General features: G+C 40.6%; 2 protein-coding genes across 2 annotated transcripts; both read left to right on the top strand.

Moving 5' to 3' along the window:
• Positions 1-761: 761 nt before the first annotated feature.
• nceh1a (neutral cholesterol ester hydrolase 1a) lies at positions 762-6,397 on the top strand. The gene is made up of 5 exons (XM_027137505.2): positions 762-997; positions 2,520-2,745; positions 2,956-3,025; positions 3,145-3,316; positions 4,152-6,397. Exons 1-5 carry the CDS (start codon positions 836-838, stop codon positions 4,809-4,811), a joined length of 1,290 nt encoding a protein of 429 aa, XP_026993306.1. The 5' UTR covers positions 762-835; the 3' UTR covers positions 4,812-6,397.
• A 7,271-nt stretch (positions 6,398-13,668) lies between these two features.
• Positions 13,669-18,247, top strand: LOC113637356 (E3 ubiquitin/ISG15 ligase TRIM25-like). Its single transcript, XM_047820600.1, has 6 exons — positions 13,669-14,346; positions 15,655-15,750; positions 16,016-16,249; positions 16,438-16,614; positions 16,953-16,998; positions 17,503-18,247. Exons 1-6 carry the CDS (start codon positions 13,756-13,758, stop codon positions 18,027-18,029), a joined length of 1,671 nt encoding a protein of 556 aa, XP_047676556.1. The 5' UTR covers positions 13,669-13,755; the 3' UTR covers positions 18,030-18,247.
• Positions 18,248-21,918: the final 3,671 nt, after the last annotated feature.

Raw genomic sequence — 21,918 nt, 5'->3', positions numbered from 1 at the left:
TGTCATTTATGTGACAGTCTGTTCCTTTACTGCTGATGGTGTTTACTTTCAGTGTGTCTGAGTTCTGAGCGTCAGGTTGGCCAACATTCTCGCATAAATCCACTTTGAGTTTCTGTCTTCTTACCTTGGACTTGTGAGACACATTTGTCTGTGTGTGTGTGTGTGTGTGTGTATGTGTGTTGTGTGAGTGTGTGTATGTGCCTGTGTGTGTGTGAGTGTTTGTGTGTGCCTGTGTGTGAATATGTGTGTGAGTGTGTATGTGTGTGTGTGTTTGTAAGTGTGTGTGAGTGTAAGTGTGTGTGAGTGTGTGTGTGTGTGTGTGTGTGTGTGTGTGTGTGTTTGTAAGTGTGTGTGCGAGTGTATGTGTGTGTGTGTGTGTGTGTGTGTGTGTGTGTGTGTGTGTGTGTGTGTGATTGACTGACACAGTTTTAGTTTCTTCTTGTTTTTATTTACAGTACAATGGAAGCACCTTCATCTATTCACATTGTTTTAAAACATTTCAGACTTTTCACTTTGTAAAGTTCAAAATATTTCACACTCTGTGCAAATGTGTTTTGTTGCCCAATAAGAGTCTAATGTGTGTCACAGGCCACAGACTTTACAGTGGACAAAAACAAGTGAATACATGTGATCTTAATTCATACTTTATTCATGATTCTAGATTATTTTAATTATAAATATATGTTTGTTATTAATTTTTTATTCTGTTTAAATAAATGCATTCTTTTAATGTTTGTAATAAACTATATTTCACAGTTCTCTGCTCTGATTGGCTGGATGTTTTGTCCTCTGGCAGATAAAAGCAGGCTGCAGAGTCACACAGCAGGAATCTCTGATGAACACATCTCTTCTCAGGATGATGAAGCTCCTGTGTGGTGGTACTCTGATTTTCACCCTCGCTGTGTCTTACTACATCTACATGCCGTTACCTGCCACTGTCTCAGAGCCGTGGAAACTCATACTGGTTGGGGCGACGTTCCGCACTGCAACTCACCTGGTAAGAAATACAATTAACCAATTAACTCATTCATTAATGGGAGAAGAAGTAAGTTTGTCATTTGAAAGAAACAGCTGGGACAGGTGAGTTTTACTAAGGGACAGGTGACTCTGGGACAGGTGACTCTGGGACAGGTGCGACCAAAGACTGTTGAAAACAGGGATGAGTATAAATGATCAAATGAAAAAAATGCATAACAGGTGAGAGGAAAGAAGAAGGACAGGTGTAAGAAACATTGTAGACAGGTGAGGGTTATTATGGTGGGAGGACAGGTGTCAAAGGTAAAGGACAAGTAGAAAGATTAAATTTAAATTTAAACTTAAATTTGCTTTCTGTTAAAAAATCAGAAACAGGTGGGAAGAACGAAGAAGGACAGGTAGGAAAAAGCTGAAGGACAGCTAAATGTCACCATTATCATTAGATCGGGCTAATATTAACTGAATGTGCTTAGCTTTAGGCTAACTGCTCACAGGATAACAACATAAACACTAAGGTTTATACGTGAATATAATTAACAACAAGGCTAAATGAACAAAATTACCATTTTAAGGATATCACTGAGGGAAACAGTTAAAGATATCTAAAAAAAAAAATTGCCTTTGTGAGTTAAAGTGAGTTCATAATGTAGTAAGACATGCTAGCTTAATGCTAATTATGATGAGCTAGTAAGCACTATTAATAATATATAGCCATTTACAAAGTTTATTAGTGCTTTCTTAGCCATAATTTTCTAGTTAGACTTCAAGCTAGTTACAGTAAGTTTATTTTAATGCTAATTACAATCAGTAAAAATTATTACTAAAAAAATTCGTCTCAGTTTCTTATTGCTCATTCCAAACTGAGCAACTTTTTTTTTAACTCAGTGGTCTGAGTTTAACCTTTGACCTGCTTTGTAGTTGTCACTTCATGTCAGTGGGAGTGTGTGTGTGTGTGTGTGTGTGTGTGTGTGTGTGTGTGTGTGTGTGTGTGTGCTTGTGCGCGTGTATGTGTGTATGTGTGTGTGTGTGTGTGTGTGTGTGTGTGTTTGTGTGTGTGTGTGTGCGCGTGTGTGTGTGTTTGTCCTTGTGGGTGAAACAGGAATGTTGTTACTAAACTGGTTATAAGGTTCATCCTTCCCTCAGCAGTGAGAACGTGAACATGGACATAATGACAGCTAGAGTGTGAGTGAAGTGAGCTTTTTAACATCACTTGGTTTTGCACTGATGCTAGGGTGAGTCTTGGTTAGCATGTGAGGTACAAAGCATATAAACACACACTGTTTACCGTGTATTATGGGTAACACACACACAACACACACAGTATAAATACTCCACCAATCAGGATCATCGAGGTGACCAAATACAGAGGCTGCATCTCACCATCCTCAGTGTTTGTGTGTGTATTGTGTGTGTTTATCAAGTGTGTTGTCTGTATAAAACATGTGTGTATGTATCATCCTGTGTGTGTTGGTGTACTGTAATAGTGTGTGTGTGTGTGTGTGTGTGTGTGTGTGTGTGTGTGTGTGTGTGTTTTATTCCCTCAGGCTGATTTCTCACACTCTCTGGGTCTCACTCATCATGTCCGTGTCCTCAGTCTGGCCATTAAGGGTTTTGAGAGTTTAGTGCCAGTGGAGTTTGAAGAACTTCAGATGGAGGACACACAGTTTAGAGGTGTTCAGGTTCGAGTGTACATGCCTCAACACCGAGACGGCACACTGAGACGTGCTGTAGTGTTCATACACGGAGGAGGATGGGCTCTCGGAGTGCCCAGTAAGTGGGTGTATTTATGTGTGTGTGTGTGTGTGTGTGTGTGTGTGTGTGTGTGTGTGTGTGTGTGTGTGTGTGTGTGTGTGTGTGTGAGAAAGTTATTGAATAATGCTAGATGATCACTGTTAATTATGGTTATTAGCCTTATTGCTAATTATCATTAGTTAATGTTATTGCTATCATGATTATTATTATTGTGTGTTTGTTGTGCAGAAGTCGGATCCTATGACATCCTGTGCAGGATGATGGCTGTCAAGCTGAATGCTGTGGTTGTGACAGTGGAGTAAGTATGTGTGTGTGTGTGTGTGTGTGTGTGTGTGTGTGTGTGTGTGTGTGTGTGTGTGTGTGTGTGTGTGTGTGTTTCACCTGTGTGTAACGAATGTTGGTTATGTCTGTATGTAGTTACCGTATGGTCCCAGATGTTCATTTTCCTGTCCAGTATGAGGACTGTTTGGAGGCGACACGTCACTTCCTGCAGCGTGACGTGTTGGCACATTACTCTGTGGACCCTGAGCGAGTTGCTGTGTGTGGTGACAGCGCAGGAGGAAACCTTGCTGCAGCAGTCACACAACAAGTGAACTTATCTACTTCCCCTACTCACTACATAGTACACTAATATAGGGAACAGTACTAGAAGACGATGTTCAGTGAAACAATGTTCAGGAGACTTTTTAATATCGTTATGATCCCTGTTTGTAAGGAGCCAGGATATGTAAAGTTACTATTTAGAAAGGAAAAAGGTTGTTGTGGTTGTTGTGGTCAATGCTGGGTATATGAAGAGTACGTGTGGAGACATTTTGTAGGTCCTTATTCAGTTCCATCAGTCAGCAGTGGACCTCTACAGTTGTTTTCCCTTGATGATGGGATTGAGATTAGATAGAGAAAAGGAAAAGAATCAACCTCACTGATAATTCTTACTATAAATCTGACTATAAATTAACAACAAATATGATCAGGATTATATAATAGCAGACTATCCTCTACTTTACATCCTTACTCAGACTTTGGCCTGTATGTGTGATGCTCAAGATTTTGCCAACACACCCTGTACAACACACCACTCCAAGAACACACGCGAACAGTGCTTGTGCAGTGCAGTGCTTGTGATCTCACCGGTTTCTAGAAAGAAATGTTTTCATAACAAATAACATAGCAGCTTTCTCCATGTTTGACGCTTGAACTATGCTCAGCTTACTGCACAAATGGGTGTGTTAGAGCAGTGAAACGTTCAGTTGTGCAGTACACAGGGAAACACCAGGTACAGGGTTGGGAAACTTAAATGAGATCATCAACAGATTCCTGACTAGACTGACTAGGAGAACAAAAATGATCTTTGACCAGATAAATTAGTCATTGTGGATTCATGTATTGTTGGAATTTCTCAAGAGATTTTGCATTTTTTGCTTTAGATTGGCTATGACAACAGAGGTGAGGATGATGATGATGATACAAGGAACAGCAGTGGAGGCGGAGGGGCAAAGTTTAAACTACAGGTGTTGATCTATCCTGTTCTTCAGCCTCTGGATTTCAATACGGCATCCTACCAGCAGAACTGGGGAGTCCCCATACTGTACCGTGACCTGATGGCACGGTACTGGTTGGAGTATCTGGGTGCAGATGCATCCCTGCTCCACACCATTCTCCTGAACAACCACACAGCACTGGATGAGTCTCGATTCAGTCCTCACCGATCTAAAGTCGACTGGACCTCAATGATCCCTGAACACATGCGCAAACAGTATAGAGCCATCTTCCCTTGGACCGGCTCACCCTCCGTCCTGCAGGACATCCCTGCGATGCTGGACCCGCGAGCTGCTCCCCTGATAGCTGAACAGGACATATTAAAGACGGTGCCATGCACTTACATCATGACTTGTGAGCATGACGTGCTGAGGGATGATGGTATGATGTATGTCCGGCGCTTAGAGCTCGCTGGTGTCTCTGTCACGCATCGTCACTATGATGACTGCTTTCATGGCTGCGTAAGCTTCGCCTTCTGGCCATCATACTTCTCTGTGGGGATACGAGCCATAGATGATTACATTGCCTGGCTTCACACACATCTGTAGAACTTCCAGTGTTTAAGTGTACAGGCACTTTCACACACAGACTATATGTCTGAACATTTTGTCCATGTTACTGTCGTTTGCAGAATAAACTGTGGTCGTGGTTCAAGTGACGAAATGAAATCAACTTCTATCTACTGCTATCATCTTAGCACCACCCACTTATCCCTCTATCTCTCTGAGGATATTGACTTAGTCACACCCACTTAGCTCTCTCTCTCTCTCTCTCTCTCTCTCTCTCTCTCTCTCTCTCTCTCTCTCACTCTCTCTTTCTCTCTCTCACTCTCTCTCTCTCTATCAGGATATTGGCTTAGCCACACCCACTTCTCTCTCTCTCTCTCTCTCTCTCTCTCTCTCTCTGTCTCTCTCTCTCTATCAGGATATTGGCTTAGCTACACCCACTTCTCTCTCTCTCTCTCTCTCTCTCTCTCTCTCTCTCTCTCTCTCTCTCTCTCTCTCTCTCTCGCTCCCCCTCCCTTCACATGCTTTACCTGACTCCACCTCCTCATCGACCTCTGGAGATGTCCCCACCCTTTTAGTGCTTTCTCTGGAGATGCTTATTGGCCCAACCCACTTTTCCCTCTCTATGGACATTTATTGATCTCTCTGCTTGCCCATATCTCCTCAACATCTACCATCTCTACCTGCTCATTCATTTCTGAACACTTCACCTAGCCCCAACCCCTGAGCCAGAGGTCTCTATTGCCCCCTTTCTACCAGGAAGAACCAGGTACTGGTTCAGAGTGCTGGTTCGAAGTGGCGAGCCTTCTAAGAACAGGTTTGCCTTTCCATGGGCTAGAGAGCCATCACAGAGACAAGTCTTGCTTCACTGTATACAACTTTATACAGCAACGTTAGCGCAGCAGCTGCAAACACAAACACAACATCAACAATAGCTATTTGTTGCTTTACTGTTAATGCTCATGGCTTTGCGAACCTGATTTATCCTAATTTAAAATGATTTAAAAATGGTGCTAACGACGTACTCTTTTGTCTTGTTGGTCACTGTAACCCTGCCCCCAGGCCCTAAAAGTAGCCCCGCCCACAGCCCCTGATGCAAGCGGTTCTTAAGTCTAGACCAGCAATATTTTGGTGTTACTTAAGAACCACTTTTCCTGGTTCAGAGCCTGTACTTTGGGTGTTGATTTTAAATTAGGCTCCCGAACCAGCACTCAAACTGTCTCGGTGGAAAAGGGTTATCGATCCACGTGGTTCCACCTCTTTAAACCTGGATGCTGGTTTTTCCTCCTCATCCCTTTCTAGAGATCTGGCTAGGAGAGTAAACTACAATTTGGAATAGAAACATGAACACTGTAAACAGAGACATTGGCACATGATTATGGACTTAAAATTACATTTGACACCTAACTGTATAATTACGCACTCGTCTGACTTCAGCTGCTTGTGTTAGCTTTGTCTTTATGGTAAAATATCTTATATCTCATGTATAAAGTTGCATTATAAAGTTATTACTATATTCAGTATTACTTCTATTACTGATCAATTAGCGTGTGTTCATTTATACACAGTATTATGTACAAGAATTACATTTTATTTCTCTTTGGGCTATAAATAAAACATGCTTATGAGCTGTGAATATTAGTCATTAATATATTTTTATGTACACAGTATTTTTGAGAACAGAATGCACATTTGTGAAATTATAGGCACAATTATATCTACACAATATCTGTGTGTGTGTGCGTGTGTGTGTGTGTGTGTGTGTGTGTGTGTGTGTGTGTGTGTGTGTGTGTGTGTGTGTGTGTGTGTGTGTGCGTGTGTGTGTGTGTGTGTGTGTGATGAATGAGAATGAGTATGTTCTGTTTGTTCTCAAATACTCTGCCCTTTATTACAGTTCTGATTAAACACACACACTCTCACACACACACACACACACACACACACACACACACACACACACACACACATATACACACACACATACACACACATCACAGTATTCTGTGTAGAAGAATCCAGGTCAAAGTTTATCTCCACAAATAAACAAGGACTTGAGTGTTTGAAGCTTCACTGACATCACGTTAAAACTTGCACTTTTAACAATTCCAATTGTCTCAAACCAGCTTTACAGAAGTATGGAAACCGAAGAGAGAGAGAAATAAATAAATAAACATATAATAATAATATGAAGAAAAAATAAGGATAAAAATAAATAAATTAATATATACAATAAAAAAAAGATTAACTTAAAATTTATGATACTATCTATCTATCCCTATCCCTAATGAGCCGGATGTGACGGTGGCAAGGAAAAACTCCCTGAGATGATAAGAGGAAGAAACCTTGAGAGGAACCAGACTCAGAACCTCATCCCCATCTGGGTGACACTCTACAGTAAATAGTGTAAATGTAAATAATGTCCTTTCTACAACAGTTTATAACAGTGCAGCCGAGAGCTCCTGAGGAACTAATGGGTCATCATAAACTCTGAGTTCAGCTCAGACCTGATTGCTGATAAAGACCAGAACATACAGCTGACTGACACAACATTGGTACAGAAGAAGACATGAAAGTCTCCGGGTGGCTTCATATACAACAATCCCATGAGACACTGATGACTATGAAGATCAATCCCCCAGCAGGGTGACCACCTGGTGACGAGACTCCAGCCAGCGGTAGAACATCAGGATTGACGGTGTAGCTCTGTAAGAAGAGACGGGGCAGTCGTGGCCTAATGGTTAGAGAGTCTGATTCGTAACCCAAAGGTTGTGGGTTCGAGTCTCGGCCCAGCCACAACTGAGGTGCCCTTGAGCAAGGCACCAAACCCCCCAACTGCTCCCCGGGCGCCGCAGCACCACTGCTCCGGGTGTGTGTTCACTGCTGTGTGTGTGCGTGTGTGTGTGTGTGTGCGCGTGTGTGTGCGTGTGTGCGTGTGTGCGTGTGTGTGTGTGTGTGTGTGTGTTCACTGCTGTGAGTGTGCGCACTTTGGATGGGTCAAATGCAGAGAACAAATTCTGAGTATGGGTCTCCGTACTTAGCCGTATGTCAAGTCACGTCACGTCACGTCACGTCACGTCACTGATCAGGCTAGGAACTCGGAACACCAAGAGTGGCATATATACGTAGCTCAACAGAGAGAGAGAGAAAAATTGTTAGGTATGACTGTCATCAGGTGACAGACAATGTAAAATATGTGCAAAGTGCAGACAGGGACTCCGGCAAGACTAGCTACAGTATGATATTATAACTAAAAGGCTAGAGCCAGAAGGTGACACAGGCATGAGGGCTTCCTGGTATGTAAAGCGTCCCACCACTCCATAGTCTGCAAATCTGAGGTTGGGAGGTAAGGAAACAAAATCCAGACATTCCAGTTCACCAAACACTCTATAACCATGAATCCTCCAGATCTGCTCCTTTACCTAAGAAATGCTATTCATAAAAATCTAGAATAAACAAATGTGTTTTAGCCTGGACTTGTGTCTGAGTCCTGAACACCAATCAGAAGTGTGTTCCATAACTGTGGGGCTCTGCCCCACAGTTATGGAACACAAAAGCTCTGCCCCCTGCTGGAGACTTTTGTACTTGAGGTACCAATAGCCTGCACCTTTTGATCGAAGTCATAAAAAAACCAAAAGATCTCTCAGGTACTGTGGTGTGAGACCATTTAAAAATCAAATAAAATTTTATTTGTCACATACACATGCAGAGTAAGACATGCAGTGAAATGCTTTTTACGTCTGTCCGGTATTCAAGCATAAAAAGGAATGGAATTAAGGATAAAACTAAAACCAAAATGAGGTAGATAAATAAAAAGTATAAACTATATAAAAGTATATAATATATGAAAATATATGTTTTAAAAAAAATATATGTATATACATAAATGCGTATGGTTTTAATGATTGTACTCAAATTGTCCATGCACAGTATAGTATGTATATAGTGTGTAGCGATTTTGGCTCGTGAAGCAAGGTAAATATTTATAAGTAACTATAACTTGTTATAGTGACTCCTAAATATTTTAACCTAAGTTGAAATTAACGGTACTGGAATTAAGGTTACGCTTATTTGGTCTGTTCGTCCGGCGAACAGGCCGTGTAACCTTTAGTAATTCTATGAAGGCGGTATCTTCCCGGCCAAGAAAGATTCGCTTTCCTTTTACTGTATACCGTCATTTAAATTAAATTAACTCAATAGAGCATGTAGTTCAGACCAGATATTGCAGGTACCTTAATTTGTGAGCGATACTCAGAGACAAATCACCTGTGGCTCAAAATTATGACATTTAATGAATGAGACAAACACAACATAAAACTAACTGCACAAACAAGCAAAAGAAATAGGGAAAACGAAAATGAAAATAAAATAAAACAAAAGAAATTAAAATTGGGAAAAGGGAGGAAGAGACTGGAAAGAAGAAACTAGAGAAAGGAAGGAAAGGAAATGGCAAGCTTAGACTCAAAAATTTATCACACTCTAACTGGGAAATCGTCACAGAAACTTAAATTCACCTTAAGATTCAATGAAAGATTCCTACTTAAAATTACGCATCTAAATTGGTTGGTAAAGGAAACGGTTACTTGCATTGGCTTACTGCACAAGAGTCCGGATGCAACAGAGAAATCTCTGAAAAGTCAGTTAGGGTGGGGTCAGACGTTCTTCCAAGTTCTCCTGAAGATCAGAGCAGTTGTCGTTCTTGGAAGTGAAGCTTGCTGGAACTTCTTTGAAGGAAGATGGAGTCGTCTTGAAGCTGTTCCGGAAGTCTGACCACGGATTGGTGGTGTTTGTGACAATTTAAAGGTCGCGAACTCCACCCATCTTTGGGGAGATGACCAATACTTCGGTCAAGGTTTTGGAGGGAAAAACTCCCTTTGTTTCGGGTGTCTGTGGGCGTGGTTTAGCTATCAAACTTTTAGATGACTTTAAAGTTTGATCCAGGGTGTATTAAGACGGTATGGCGCCTTTCGTGCTCAAATAAAATACACCAGTGCTTGAAAAATGAGTAACCGATAATTTTGTGGTCATTTGGATACTAAACATGAAGGGTAATGACGGTATGAAGGCAGCGGTACATTACATACACAGATCATTAATCAAAGTATAACTTATTTTAAAGTACAATGTTGTTTTCTGACACATGAATAAAATACACCCTTGTCAGGAAATTAAGGAGCAAATAATTTTAAGTCAGGCAAGCCTTAAAAGAAGAACACATTACAAAAAGGGTTATAAGAATGAGAACCTTAGAGTACCTTATCTTCGGGATTTATTAGTAAAAGGAATGTCTCATTGTGTTTTGTGTGTGTGTGTGTGTGTGTGTGTGTGTGTGTGTGTGTGTGTGTGTGTGTGTGTGTGTGTGTGTTGAGGGCCCCTAATCAGAGAAGCCGCATGGGGTTATCTGGTCTTTGTGTAGGCTCCAGTCATTCTGGAGCCAGGTGTGTGTGTAAAACTAGGTTGCTCATCGGTTAATTGAGGAGTAGATGTTGAAATTTAGGGTGCCTGGGACATGAAATCTAAAATGACTGGTACCAAACGCTACAAGTGTATAAAGTGGTACTGTGCTGTGCAAGTCCAGAGTTAAAGTGTCAGTCCAGAGTTAAAGTGTCAGTCAGAGTTAAAGTGTCAGTCCAGTGTTAAAGTGTCAGTCAGAGTTAAAGTGTCAGTCAGAGTTAAAGTGTCAGTCCAGTGTTAAAGTGTCAGTCCAGAGTTAAAGTGTCAGTCAGACTTAAAGTGTCAGTCCAGAGTTAAAGTGTCAGTCAGAGTTAAAGTGTCAGTCCAGAGTTAAAGTGACAGTCAGGAGTTAAAGTGTCAGTCCAGAGTTAAAGTGTCAGTCAGAGTTAACGTGTCAGTCCAGTGTTAAAGTGTCAGTCAGAGTTAAAGTGACAGTCAGGAGTTAAAGTGTCAGTCCAGAGTTAAAGGGTCACTCCAGAGTTAAAGTGTCAGTCCAGAGTTAAAGGGTCAGTCCAGAGTTAAAGTGTCAGTGCATAAAAACAGTGAAGATGGAGAGAGAGGTCCAGCACTAGATCCTGGGTGTTTCCAGGTTTAAACTCCTGATGGCCTGCGGGAAGAAGCTTCTCCTCATTCTCTCTGTGTATGCTTTCAAGGAGCGGAAGCATTTCCCTGAACGTAACAGGGAAAAGAGTCCATTGTTGGGATGCTGAGATCCTTTACAATCTTCCTGGCCCTGTTCCGGCACCGCGTGCTGTAGATGTCCTGCAGGTCAGGGAGCTTGGTGTGGATGGTACGTTCAGCTGATCACACCACCCTCTGGAGGGCTCGCCTGTCCTGCATGGTGCTGTTCCCGAACCAGGAAGTGATGCTACCCATCAGTACACTCTCAATGATGCAGGTGTAGAAAGTCACCTGAGAGTTTAGTTTGAAGTCCCTTAAGCATCTCAGATGGTACAGATGCTGCCGGGCCTTCTTCACCAGGGTGTTGATGTGAAACTGTCTATTATCTCCACTTGGGTCCCTTTGATGTTTAGCGGTTGGTATGACTGCTCCTGCTGCGTGCTGAAGTCCACTATCAACTATTTAGTCTTGCTGACATTCAGGAAAAGATTGTTCCCCTGGCATCATCTCTACAGGTTTTTAGTCTCCTGTAGATCCTCGTCCTTGTTGGAGATCATGCCCACCACCACAGTGTTGTCAGCAAACTTGATGATGGTGGTAGAGTTGGAAGTGGCCACACAGTCATATGTGTACGGTGAGTATAGCAGGGGGCTCAGAACACAACCCTGGGGTTTGCCCACCCGTACGGCTTGTGGTCTGTCTGTCAGGAAGTTGGAGATCTATTAACACAGCGGCAAGCTGAGTCCCAGGACCTCCAACTTAGAGGTGAACGTGGAGGGTCTCCAGGTGGCTCATCGTAGTGTGGAGAATGGCATCCTCAGTAGAGTGGTTCTGGCGGTACGCGAACTGTAGTGGATCCAGGGTGTCTGGTAGTGATTTATGCAGATTTATGCACAAATAGTCTTTATGTTGCGATGCTAAGTAGTGAACGCTCTGATCTATGAGACAAAAAGACTGACATTTTTTTGTTTGTGACAAAATAAACATTGGAATAATCATGAACAAGAATCGAGTGAATTGTCCCAAACACAATTCCTCATCATTGTTCTGCAGCACAACATGCATGTTCCTTTGTAAAGGGTAAAGTGGAGTCTCTCGTCCCTCTATCATGGACATTTGCACCACACGTTGCATCCGCAAAGACTTGTGTTGTAGACCAGCCTTCACACACACACTCTTCACCGCACACATGCTCTTCACAACACACACCCCTCACACACACTCTTCACCGCACACATGCTCTTCACCACACACACCCCTCACACACACTCTTCACCAAACACACCCCTCACACACACACTCTTCACCGCACACACCCATCACACACACTCTTCACCACATACACCCCTCACACACATACTTTACCTTCCGAATGCTAAGGTACCAAAGCATTTGGGCCTCATGACCAGACTGTGTAACAGTTTCTTTCCACAAATCAGCAGACCTCTCAATAACTGAACTGAACTGCACCGAGCACAATACAAACACACACACACACACACACACACACACACACACACACACACACACACACACACACACACACACACACACTCAACTGTGGGGACTACACTGATCTGCATCAAATACACACCCTTCAAATCTGCATCCATGTCTACAGCACCACCCGATTTTAAACTGTTTACATGATGTTCTGCACACTGGTTTTGCTCTTTACACATTCTGTCTTTCACATTTCAGTCAGTTGCTGTTTTGTATAATTCATTACAATACCTCATAAGTGTTCATTTCAGTATTTTGCACACGTATTATAGAATGTATAGAATGTATTCTGGTCTGTGCTGCTTTTGTGTATTGTCTTGTAGTGTTTTGTATTGTTTGTGTGCACTGTCTGCTGTCTCACACTGTGTACACCAGGTTGTACAGATGCACTTTATGTGTCTAGGACTAACTTACTTTAGGTCCATAGCTCTGTCCTTGTTCTATGTAGCACCATAGTCCTGGAGAAACGTTGTCTCATTTCACTGTGTACTGTGTCAGATATATATGGTTAAAATAAAAATAAAAGCTTCTTGACTTCTTGACTTGACATGATTTTGGATCCGGAGTTGCCGCTGACTGCTACTGCCACGACGCCATCTTGGAACATCAATAATGACCTCAGAAATAACGCTAAACATTAGTTTATCAGAAGGACTTGGTTGTACAATTCCACTTGACTATAAACTTGTGAAGAAAGGACATTATTTACATTTACATCATTTACTGTCCAGTGTCACCCAAATGAGGATGGGTTCCCTTTAGAGCCTGGTTCCTCTCAGGGAGTTTTTTCCTTACCACCGTCACATCAGCCTTGATCGTTAGGGATAAATGTTAGAGAGAAATAGTAACTCAAACTTTATCATCTTTATTCTATATTTCTATACTTCTGTAAAGCTGCTTTGAGACAATATCCATTGTTAAGTGTAGTGCTTTAAGTATAGAAACATAATAATAAAGTATAGAAACATATAATAATAATTACAAAGTTTTAAGTTAAGTTACTATTTATCCCTAAAATTGATCCCTAATGAACAAGACTGAGGTGATGTAATGTGACGAGATGTAATGTACTGAGTAAAAAGTGTCTGAATATTATAAATATAATGTGATTATTTACCTTATTCAAATGCATGAAAAAAGTCATTTCAATTAATAAAAAATTAAATCACAGAGGAGATTCTTTACATTAAAATAAATCTCTCCTGTCGTGCAACTTCACTTTATCTTTAAAGTCTGAGCTCCTTTTCTCTGTAAAGCCACACCTCCTCTCTCTCTTTACACAATAACACACTGAACCAGGAAGTTCATTTCATAGAAAACAAAACTCATAGAACTCTCTCTCTCTCTCTCTCTCTCTCTCTCTCTCTCTCTCTCTCTCTCTCTCTCTCTCTCTCAGTGTGAGTGCAGGAAAATGGCAGAGGCCAGTATTTCAGTAGGTCAGGATCAGTTCAGCTGTCCAGTGTGTCTGGATCTCCTGAATGACCCAGTGACTACTCCCTGTGGTCACAGTTTCTGTAAGGTGTGTATTAATGCTCACTGGGATCAGGAGGATGTGAAGGGCATCTACAGCTGTCCTCAGTGTAGAGAGACTTTCACTCCAAGGCCTGTTCTACACAGGAACAACATGCTGGCTGAAGTGGTGGAGAAACTGAAGAAGACTGAACTCCAAGCTGCTTCTCCTGCTCACTGTTACACTGGACCTGGAGATGTGGAGTGTGATTTCTGCACAGGGAGAAAACACAAAGCCGTCAAGTCCTGTCTGGTTTGTCAGGCCTCCTATTGTGAAGATCATCTTAAACCTCACTATCAGTCTCCTGCCTTTAAGAAGCACAAGTTAGTTGAAGCCTGTGCAGAGCTCCAAGAGAAGATCTGCTCTGAACATGACAAACTGATGGAAATCTACTGTCGTACTGACCAAAGCTTCATCTGTTACTTATGTACGATGGAAGAACACAAAGGTCATGATACAGTTTCAGCTAAAACAGAAAGAACTAAAAAACAGGTGAGAACTGGATAGTATTATATATTATTATATATGACTGTCATTCAGTGTAAGGTGGATTTTTATTAAAAGTCAAAGTGTGTTTTGTAAAGACGTGTGAAACAGGTCAGACCAGTCAGTGTACTTTAAACAGCCAAAGGCATAACGGTGATGATGATGATGATGATGATGAAGATATTTAACACGATCATGTGACACTTTATTCTGATTACAAAGTCTATTTTGTTTTACTTCTAAAAGTGTTGAAGCTTCTTTAAGACACATTTATATGTACTTTATATTTATATATGCACACAAACTACAAATTCTAATTTAAATTCTAATTCAATTTATTTTAACAATTCATATTGTCTCAAAGCAACTTTACAGAAGTATAGAAACAGAAGAAAAAAAATATATATATAATAGAAGAAGAAAAATAAGAATAAAATAAATAAATTAATACATACAATCAAAGTTTATAATTAAAAATATTAATGTCAAAATGTCAAATACTATATATCTCCATATAACATATGGTGTAATACCAGTGGAAGATGTTTAAGGTCATTTTCGAGTACAAACAACACCTTCAACTAAACGAGTGAGTGAAAGTGATTGTGGAAATGTAAAAAGAACCCTGAGCTGGAGATCTGGGAAGCTTCTGCTCATAGTTTGGTCTAGATATATTTGTCCTGATCCAGGTTGAGGAGCCTCTGGTGGTAACAAGGAGAGTTCCCCCTGGTGGGACTCCACATCATCACAGGGCACCATGTTAAGAGCAGTCTGATATAAAGAGATCAGCAGGAAAGGAGAGGGTGATGAGTGTGATGATGTGTGCTGGGGACAATGATTGTAGTTTCTTATTTAATTATTCAATTCAATTCAATTCAATTTAAGTTTATTTGTATAGCGCTTTTTACAATAGACATTGTCACAAAGCAGCTTTACAGAACATAAACACAGAGCAGAAGGTAAACATAATTAATGATAAAGGAAATAACGAATAATAAAAGAAATAAGAATTAGAATAAAAATTCTAGATTATTATTAGTTGTATATAGTTCACAGTGTGTATGTATTTATTCCCCTATGAGCAAGTCTGAGGTGACTCAGGCAGCAGTGGCAAGGAAAAACTCCCTTAAATTGGTAAAGGAAGAAACCTTGAGAGGAACCGGACTCAAGGGGGAACCCATCCTCATATGGGTGACACTGGGGGTGTGATTGTAATATACAGTCAGTTAAATGTTGTATTGGTGTAATTACAGCTACAATTCTTTGTATTTTACTTTTATTTCTATTAAATAAACCTATTTTATTTGGTCTCAGAATGAGTTAAAGGAGGATCAGATAAAATCCCAGCAGAGGATCCAGGAGAAGCAGAAGAAGGTGCAGGAGCTGAAACAGACTGTGGACATTATTAAGGTGAGGAGGAAACTGAGAGATTCACATAAACACACACATTGTAGAGTCACTGTGAGAGAAAGAGTTGATCTTTAAATGTGTGTGTGTGTGTGTGTGTGTGTGTGTGTGTGTGTGTGTGTGTGTGTGTGTGTGTGTGTGTGTCTGTGTGTGTGTGTGTCTGTGTGTGTCTGTGTGTGTGTGTGTGTGTGTGTGTGTGTGTGTGTGTGTGTCTGTGTGTGTGTGTGTGTGTGTGTGTGTGTGTGTGTGTGTTTGTGTGTCCTTACAGATACGTTCACAGGCAGCAGTAGATGACAGTGAGAGGATCTTTACTGAGATGATCAGCTCCATGGAGAAAAAGCGCTCGGAGGTGACGGAGCTGATCAGAGCTCAGGAGAAAGATGAAGTGAGTCGAGCTGAACGACTCCTGAATCAACTGGAGCAGGAGATTGCTGATCTTAAGAGGAGAGTCACTGAGATGGAGCAGCTTTCACACACACACGATGACATCCACTTCCTCCAGGTAAAACTCACTGTCTGATCTACAGAGGGCGCTGTTCCTCACAAAGTTTCCTCCTAAAAGCTCATTACAGCAACAAGAAATGTTCCTGTCTGAGATCACAAGTGTGTCTTTGTTCTGATTCAGTCTGAGATTCATTCGTTCCTCTCGTCCACTTTTCTCCTTCTCTATGATGTGTTTCCTCTCTGTAGAGTTTCCCGTCTCTCTGTGTTTCTCCTGGATGTGACGACTCACCCAGCTTCACTGTCAATCAACATCTCTCATTTGATGGTGTGAGGAAATCTCTCTCAGATCTGAAAAAACGAGTCGAACAAATCTGTGAGAAGAAATTCAACAAAATCAGACCACAAGGTGAACAAACAAACATTGTTTCTGTATCACAGTAAAAAGAGCCATAAAATTCATCTAACAGAAATAAGAAGTAAGCAGGAACAAGACTGCAGAAAATCACACAGTATTAGCATCAGTCTTGTAAATGACATCAAGATCAATTTAGCAGACAAACAAAGTACAAATCTTACATTTGTGGAGAAAATCGTAGCTGATGAATAAATTGAGATGGTGACGTTGTTGACGTCTGAAATAAACGTGAGGAAGCAAATTTTTCACATTCACACTTTAAACTGTTTCCACATCATTTTTGTGTCTCCATTTTGTCTCTGTGTCTCCATTTTGTCTCTGTGTCTCCAAAGCTGCAGCAGTTCAGATGAGTTTACCTTCAGAACCAACGAGCAGAGAAGATTTTTTGCAGTGTGGGTTTAACACACACACACACACACACACACACACACACACACACACACACACACACACACACACACACACACACAGAGAGAGAGAGAGAGAGAGAGAGAGAGAGAGAGAGAGAGAGAGACATGCACAGACACATAAATATAAAAACACACACACACTCACAGACAGACACACACACACACACACACACACACACAGAGAGAGAGAGAGACATGCACAGACACATAAATACACAAACACACACACACTCACAGACAGACACACACACACACACACACACACACACACACACAGACAGACACACACACAGAAACATACATACACAAACACACACACAAACACAAACACACACACAGTGTTAAATTGTCTGTATTGGTGATCTATATCTGATCCATGTTTATAAAGCTGCATTAGGAGGATAGAAACACAGACAGGTGTCTCACACACACTTATTATAAATCCTGTGATTAACATCTAACATGTGGACATTTTTTTTACTGTAGATTTCTGTTATCTGACTCTGGATCCAAACACAGCACATCGTCAACTCATTCTGTCTGAGAAGAACGGAGTGGTGAGACGGAGTGAGACACAACAGCAATACACTGATCATCCAGAGAGATTTGACTCCTGTGCTCAGGTGTTGTGTAAGGAGAGTGTGTGTGGTCGCTGTTACTGGGAGGTGGAGAGGAGCAGTGATGTGTACATATCAGTGTCATATAAAGACATCAGCAGGAAAGGACAGGGTAATGAGTGTGGGTTTGGATGCAACAGTCAGTCCTGGAGTCTGTGGTGTTTTTATTCCTCTGTCTTTTTCTATCACAACAGCATTGAGACTGCACTCCGAGGTCCATCATCCTCCAGAATAGGAGTGTATGTGGATCATAGTGCAGGAACTCTGTCCTTCTACAGCATCTCTGACACCATGAGGCTCCTCCACAGAGTCCACACCACATTCACTCAGCCTCTATACGCTGGAGTTTGGATACGGAGTAATAACTCATCTGTGAGGTTTTGTGATCCAAAATAAAAAGTTAGTAAAAGTGTTTATAAAAACTATAAGTGAGGTGTGAGATTTAATTTGTCCCTGAGCTACACTGGACATTTTGTGTGCAGAAACTGGAACAGTAATGAATGCAGAATGTAGAAACAGACTATTTAACTGTATGCACTATTAGGATGGGTTTATTATAGTTGATATAAAAATGTTCAATGTCTCCTCAGAAGTAATAAACTTTACTCAAACTGCTCTGTCTTTCTGTGCTGCTTGCTGGTGGAAACACAACCTACTGTGTGAAAAGACCTTTATTATCTTATATCTTTAACAATGTTCTGCTTAACAGTCCACTTAACATACAGTGCACTCTGGAATTATTCAGACTCCTTCATCAATCCTTTATAATATGGTGACAGACTTCAGAAGTGGAAGAATAAACTGTTAATAAACTGTATTTTCTCTCAGTTCAGTCTTCTGCGCAGTCGCAGTCCAGAGCAGGAATCACGAGACTTTGTTCGAGTGACGCGAGCACGCGCTCCTGTGAGAGAAAAAACACCATGAAACAATGATATTTTCAATTTTCTGAACTTATTTTATTTGCACTTAAATTTCAGTTCATGTGGGCTGTGATTTAAAAATGGAATAACATTGTAATATGTTACGTAACATCATAAAAGATTTCTGCCATGAATTGTCTGAGACTTGTGTATGAATGTTTATGTTGTTATTGTGTATGAATGTTTATGTTTGTGTGTAACATATTGTATATGTTAAACATATATAAGGTTATGAGGAAATCTAGTGGTCATCTGATACTGCAGTCAGTAAAATAAAGTAATGTGAAGGAGCAGCAGCTCTTGTTCGTTTGTCTGTCTAAAGAACAGAACATGGTGTCAGAATAAAACTGATATAAACGCAGGAAAAGAGGACAGCACAGTTCTTCAAACACTGACAGTAGAACATGTGGTATCAGAAATGCAGAATGCAAAGTACTTTTTCTGTTAGAAGCAAATCAAGAGTTTTGGCAGAAAAAGCTGGATCATGAAAGTCCAAAGCTTTGCACAATGAACGCGCCAATCGGGTGATACCCTTTTCTTAGGTCACCTTTCCGTATGTCCTCAGCATCAGAAGTCTTTCAGGGATCCGTAGAACAAATGATTGAAGGACTGGAATGTATGGTAAATATCATTGATGACTTGCCGGTGTGAGGAGACTCTATTGAAGAGCTTGATGAAACGCTAACAAAGCTGCTGGAATGTGCAAAAAGAAACAATTTAAAACTCAACAGAAAAATAAGAATGATGGAGATCAAATACATAGGATGCATACTGAGTGCTCAAGGAGTTAAGCCAGATGAAGAAAAGTTAAGGGCAGTGTCTGAAATTCCACCACCACAACGCAAGCAAGAACTGCAAAGATTTCTAGGAGTAGTGCAATATCTGGGGAAGTTCATTCCCAATATGTCTGACAAGTGTAACTTTGAGGAAATTGCTGGAAAGAGAGACAGAGTGGCACTGGGAAGATGCTCAACAACAAAGTTTTGAAAAACTGAAATATTTGGGTACTCAAAGTCCTACTTTGAAATTCTTTGATGTGAACAAACCGGTCGATTCCCGTTCAGAAGGAACAGGAGCGGTGATTCTGCAAGAAGGAAGGCCAGTGGCATATGGCTCGAGAGCTCTGAATGACTATCAGCATAGATACGCACAAATTGAAAAGGAGTTGTTAGCCATAGTTTATGGATGTGAGAATTTTCACCAGTATGTGTACACAAGCCATTAGTGAGTATATTTAAGAAGCTGCTACATCAGGCTCCTATGAGATTACAAAGAGTGCTTCTACGACTACAGAGATACAACCTGAAGGTGATGTACAAACCTGGTAAAAAGCTATACATTGCAGATGCTCTGAGTCGTGCATATCTCCACGAGCAGAAGGAAAATCTGCTGGAAGAGGACCTAGCAGTGAACTGGATTATGTCACAACTTCCCTTTTTGTAAGAGAAACTGGATGCTTTCAAAAAAGCAACAGCAGAGGATGCAGAGTTGCAAATGTTAAAAAGGCAGTGCTGAATGGATGGGCGAAAGAATGATCTATGATGCCATGATCTATACAGCCATACTGGACATATCGAGTGGAAATCAGTCATGATGATGATCTGTTATTCAAAGTGAATAAGCTCATTGTTCCAAATCAGCTAAGACAGGAAATGATCAACAAATTACATGAGTCACACCTGGGAATTGTCAAATGTAAGGCAAGAGGCAGAGACATTTTGTACTGGCCAGCTATGTCGACAAAAATTGCTTTTATTTTTATTATATTCACGTATTCTCCTGTAATAGAATTGATAAGATTAATATTGCTTATTTTGACTGTAAACTTATATAAAAGCTGTTTCTGGTAGTGAAAGCTTATGAAGCCAACTGTGTATTCGCTTGGAGTAATCTGCACATGAAGTGTTTCAGCGCTTGCTGTCGAATTCAGCAGCAAGAGAAAGCTTCAGTCATATATAATCACAACCTGGCAGTTGCAGGGAGTTAACTGTAACCATATAACCATATATAGAAGTGTTAATCTTGAATATAAGGAAAAACATTAGTAGCACACATTAGTATTGTAGACAAGCTCAGTGCATGTGATACTCTGTGTGCATCATAGAACAAACACAAGCTTACACTTGGAGAGTGTTTCCTGGTTTGTTATATTTATTTTTTATTTTATTTTTTAATTTTTTTCTACTTTTACTTTTACTTCAAACAATAGATTAGGTAGAAGGACTTGAAGAGGATCCTTTGTTAGAAGACTGAGGGGCTTCAAAGGACACCTGCATTCAAGGTAAGACCAACTCTGATAGTTGATCTTGTGTTTTTACACTAACCCGTGCAAACTAGGACACATTCCTTAGTGGGAGAGCGGAAGGGTTTCCTACGCAATCCGAAATCATGTCACTAAGGGACACGTACGTCAGTATAAATGACTTCATAACTGATGACCATAATTAACCCTCTGGGGTCCAAAGGCGTCTTTGGTGCATTTTTTTCCTCTTCAATGTGAAGTCCACTTAAAATACTCCATAATTCATAGTCATACACATAAGTGTATTACATCATTCAAAACTGTGTAGTGTCTACTTTTATTTGAGTGCATTCATAATAACAACAAAACGCTTTACTTTTGGCAAATGAAGAAAATACCCGGAGTGTGCATTCAGACATCTCTGTGTCCTTGACCATCTTCCTGAAACACTTTACAAAACATGAACTGATAACTCTGATAATACTTATCACACGAAAATGATACATATGTCTAATGAAAGCCTGAAATGTCTATTTTAAATAAGGTAATTAAAATCAAAAGCAAATCTTGTCTTTTTGTGTAATCTGTATGTAAGTAAAGAGAGGTACAGTTTTTCTGGCTCGACTTCATTAGCACTAATGTGATCCCACCTTCCGCTTGCGCGCCATTCATATGAAAATTACCTGAGCAGGTTATGCAAACAAGATCAACGCCCCCAAACAATGCTATAAGAAGCACAAAGTTTTAACAGATTCATTCACTTATCGACACGCTGGGAAGATGAAATACTTTAGAGCTGAGGAGCTCTACAGATGTTCCTGGACAGCGAGGATGAGTTCACCGTTTCCTCAGATGAAGAGCAGGACTCCAACGACAAACGTTTGTATTTTGAAGAGCGAATTGAGGCAGCTGAGGATATAATTTCTGAAGAGTAAGTTTTACTTACAATTTTTGAAATCTTGTGTGATGTAAAATTATACATACTGTATATAGCCCGTGCTAACTGTTTACAGACTATTTGCAAGCAGATATTAAGAACGACTTTATAGAAACGTCTCGTAATTGGCAACTTTTATTTATTTTGTTGATGAGCTGTAAATGTGCCTGTATTTAGTATGTGTTT

The sequence above is a fragment of the Tachysurus fulvidraco genome, chromosome 11 (assembly GCF_022655615.1).
Source record: "Tachysurus fulvidraco isolate hzauxx_2018 chromosome 11, HZAU_PFXX_2.0, whole genome shotgun sequence".
Taxonomy (NCBI): Eukaryota; Metazoa; Chordata; class Actinopteri; order Siluriformes; family Bagridae; genus Tachysurus; species Tachysurus fulvidraco.
The sequence above is the reverse complement of the archived record's forward strand: the minus strand, read 5'-3'. Positions and strand labels throughout refer to the sequence as shown.

Coding starts and splice junctions, on each gene's coding strand:
- nceh1a (XM_027137505.2), top strand. CDS start 836: ATGAACACATCTCTTCTCAGGATGATGAAGCTCCTGTGTGGTGGTACT. Junction 998..2,519: donor TCCGCACTGCAACTCACCTG/GTAAGAAATACA, acceptor TTATTCCCTCAG/GCTGATTTCTCACACTCTCT. Junction 3,026..3,144: donor GCTGTGGTTGTGACAGTGGA/GTAAGTATGTGT, acceptor GTCTGTATGTAG/TTACCGTATGGTCCCAGATG.
- LOC113637356 (XM_047820600.1), top strand. CDS start 13,756: ATGGCAGAGGCCAGTATTTCAGTAGGTCAGGATCAGTTCAGCTGTCCA. Junction 14,347..15,654: donor CAGAAAGAACTAAAAAACAG/GTGAGAACTGGA, acceptor ATTTGGTCTCAG/AATGAGTTAAAGGAGGATCA. Junction 16,999..17,502: donor CAGAGAAGATTTTTTGCAGT/GTGGGTTTAACA, acceptor TTTTTACTGTAG/ATTTCTGTTATCTGACTCTG.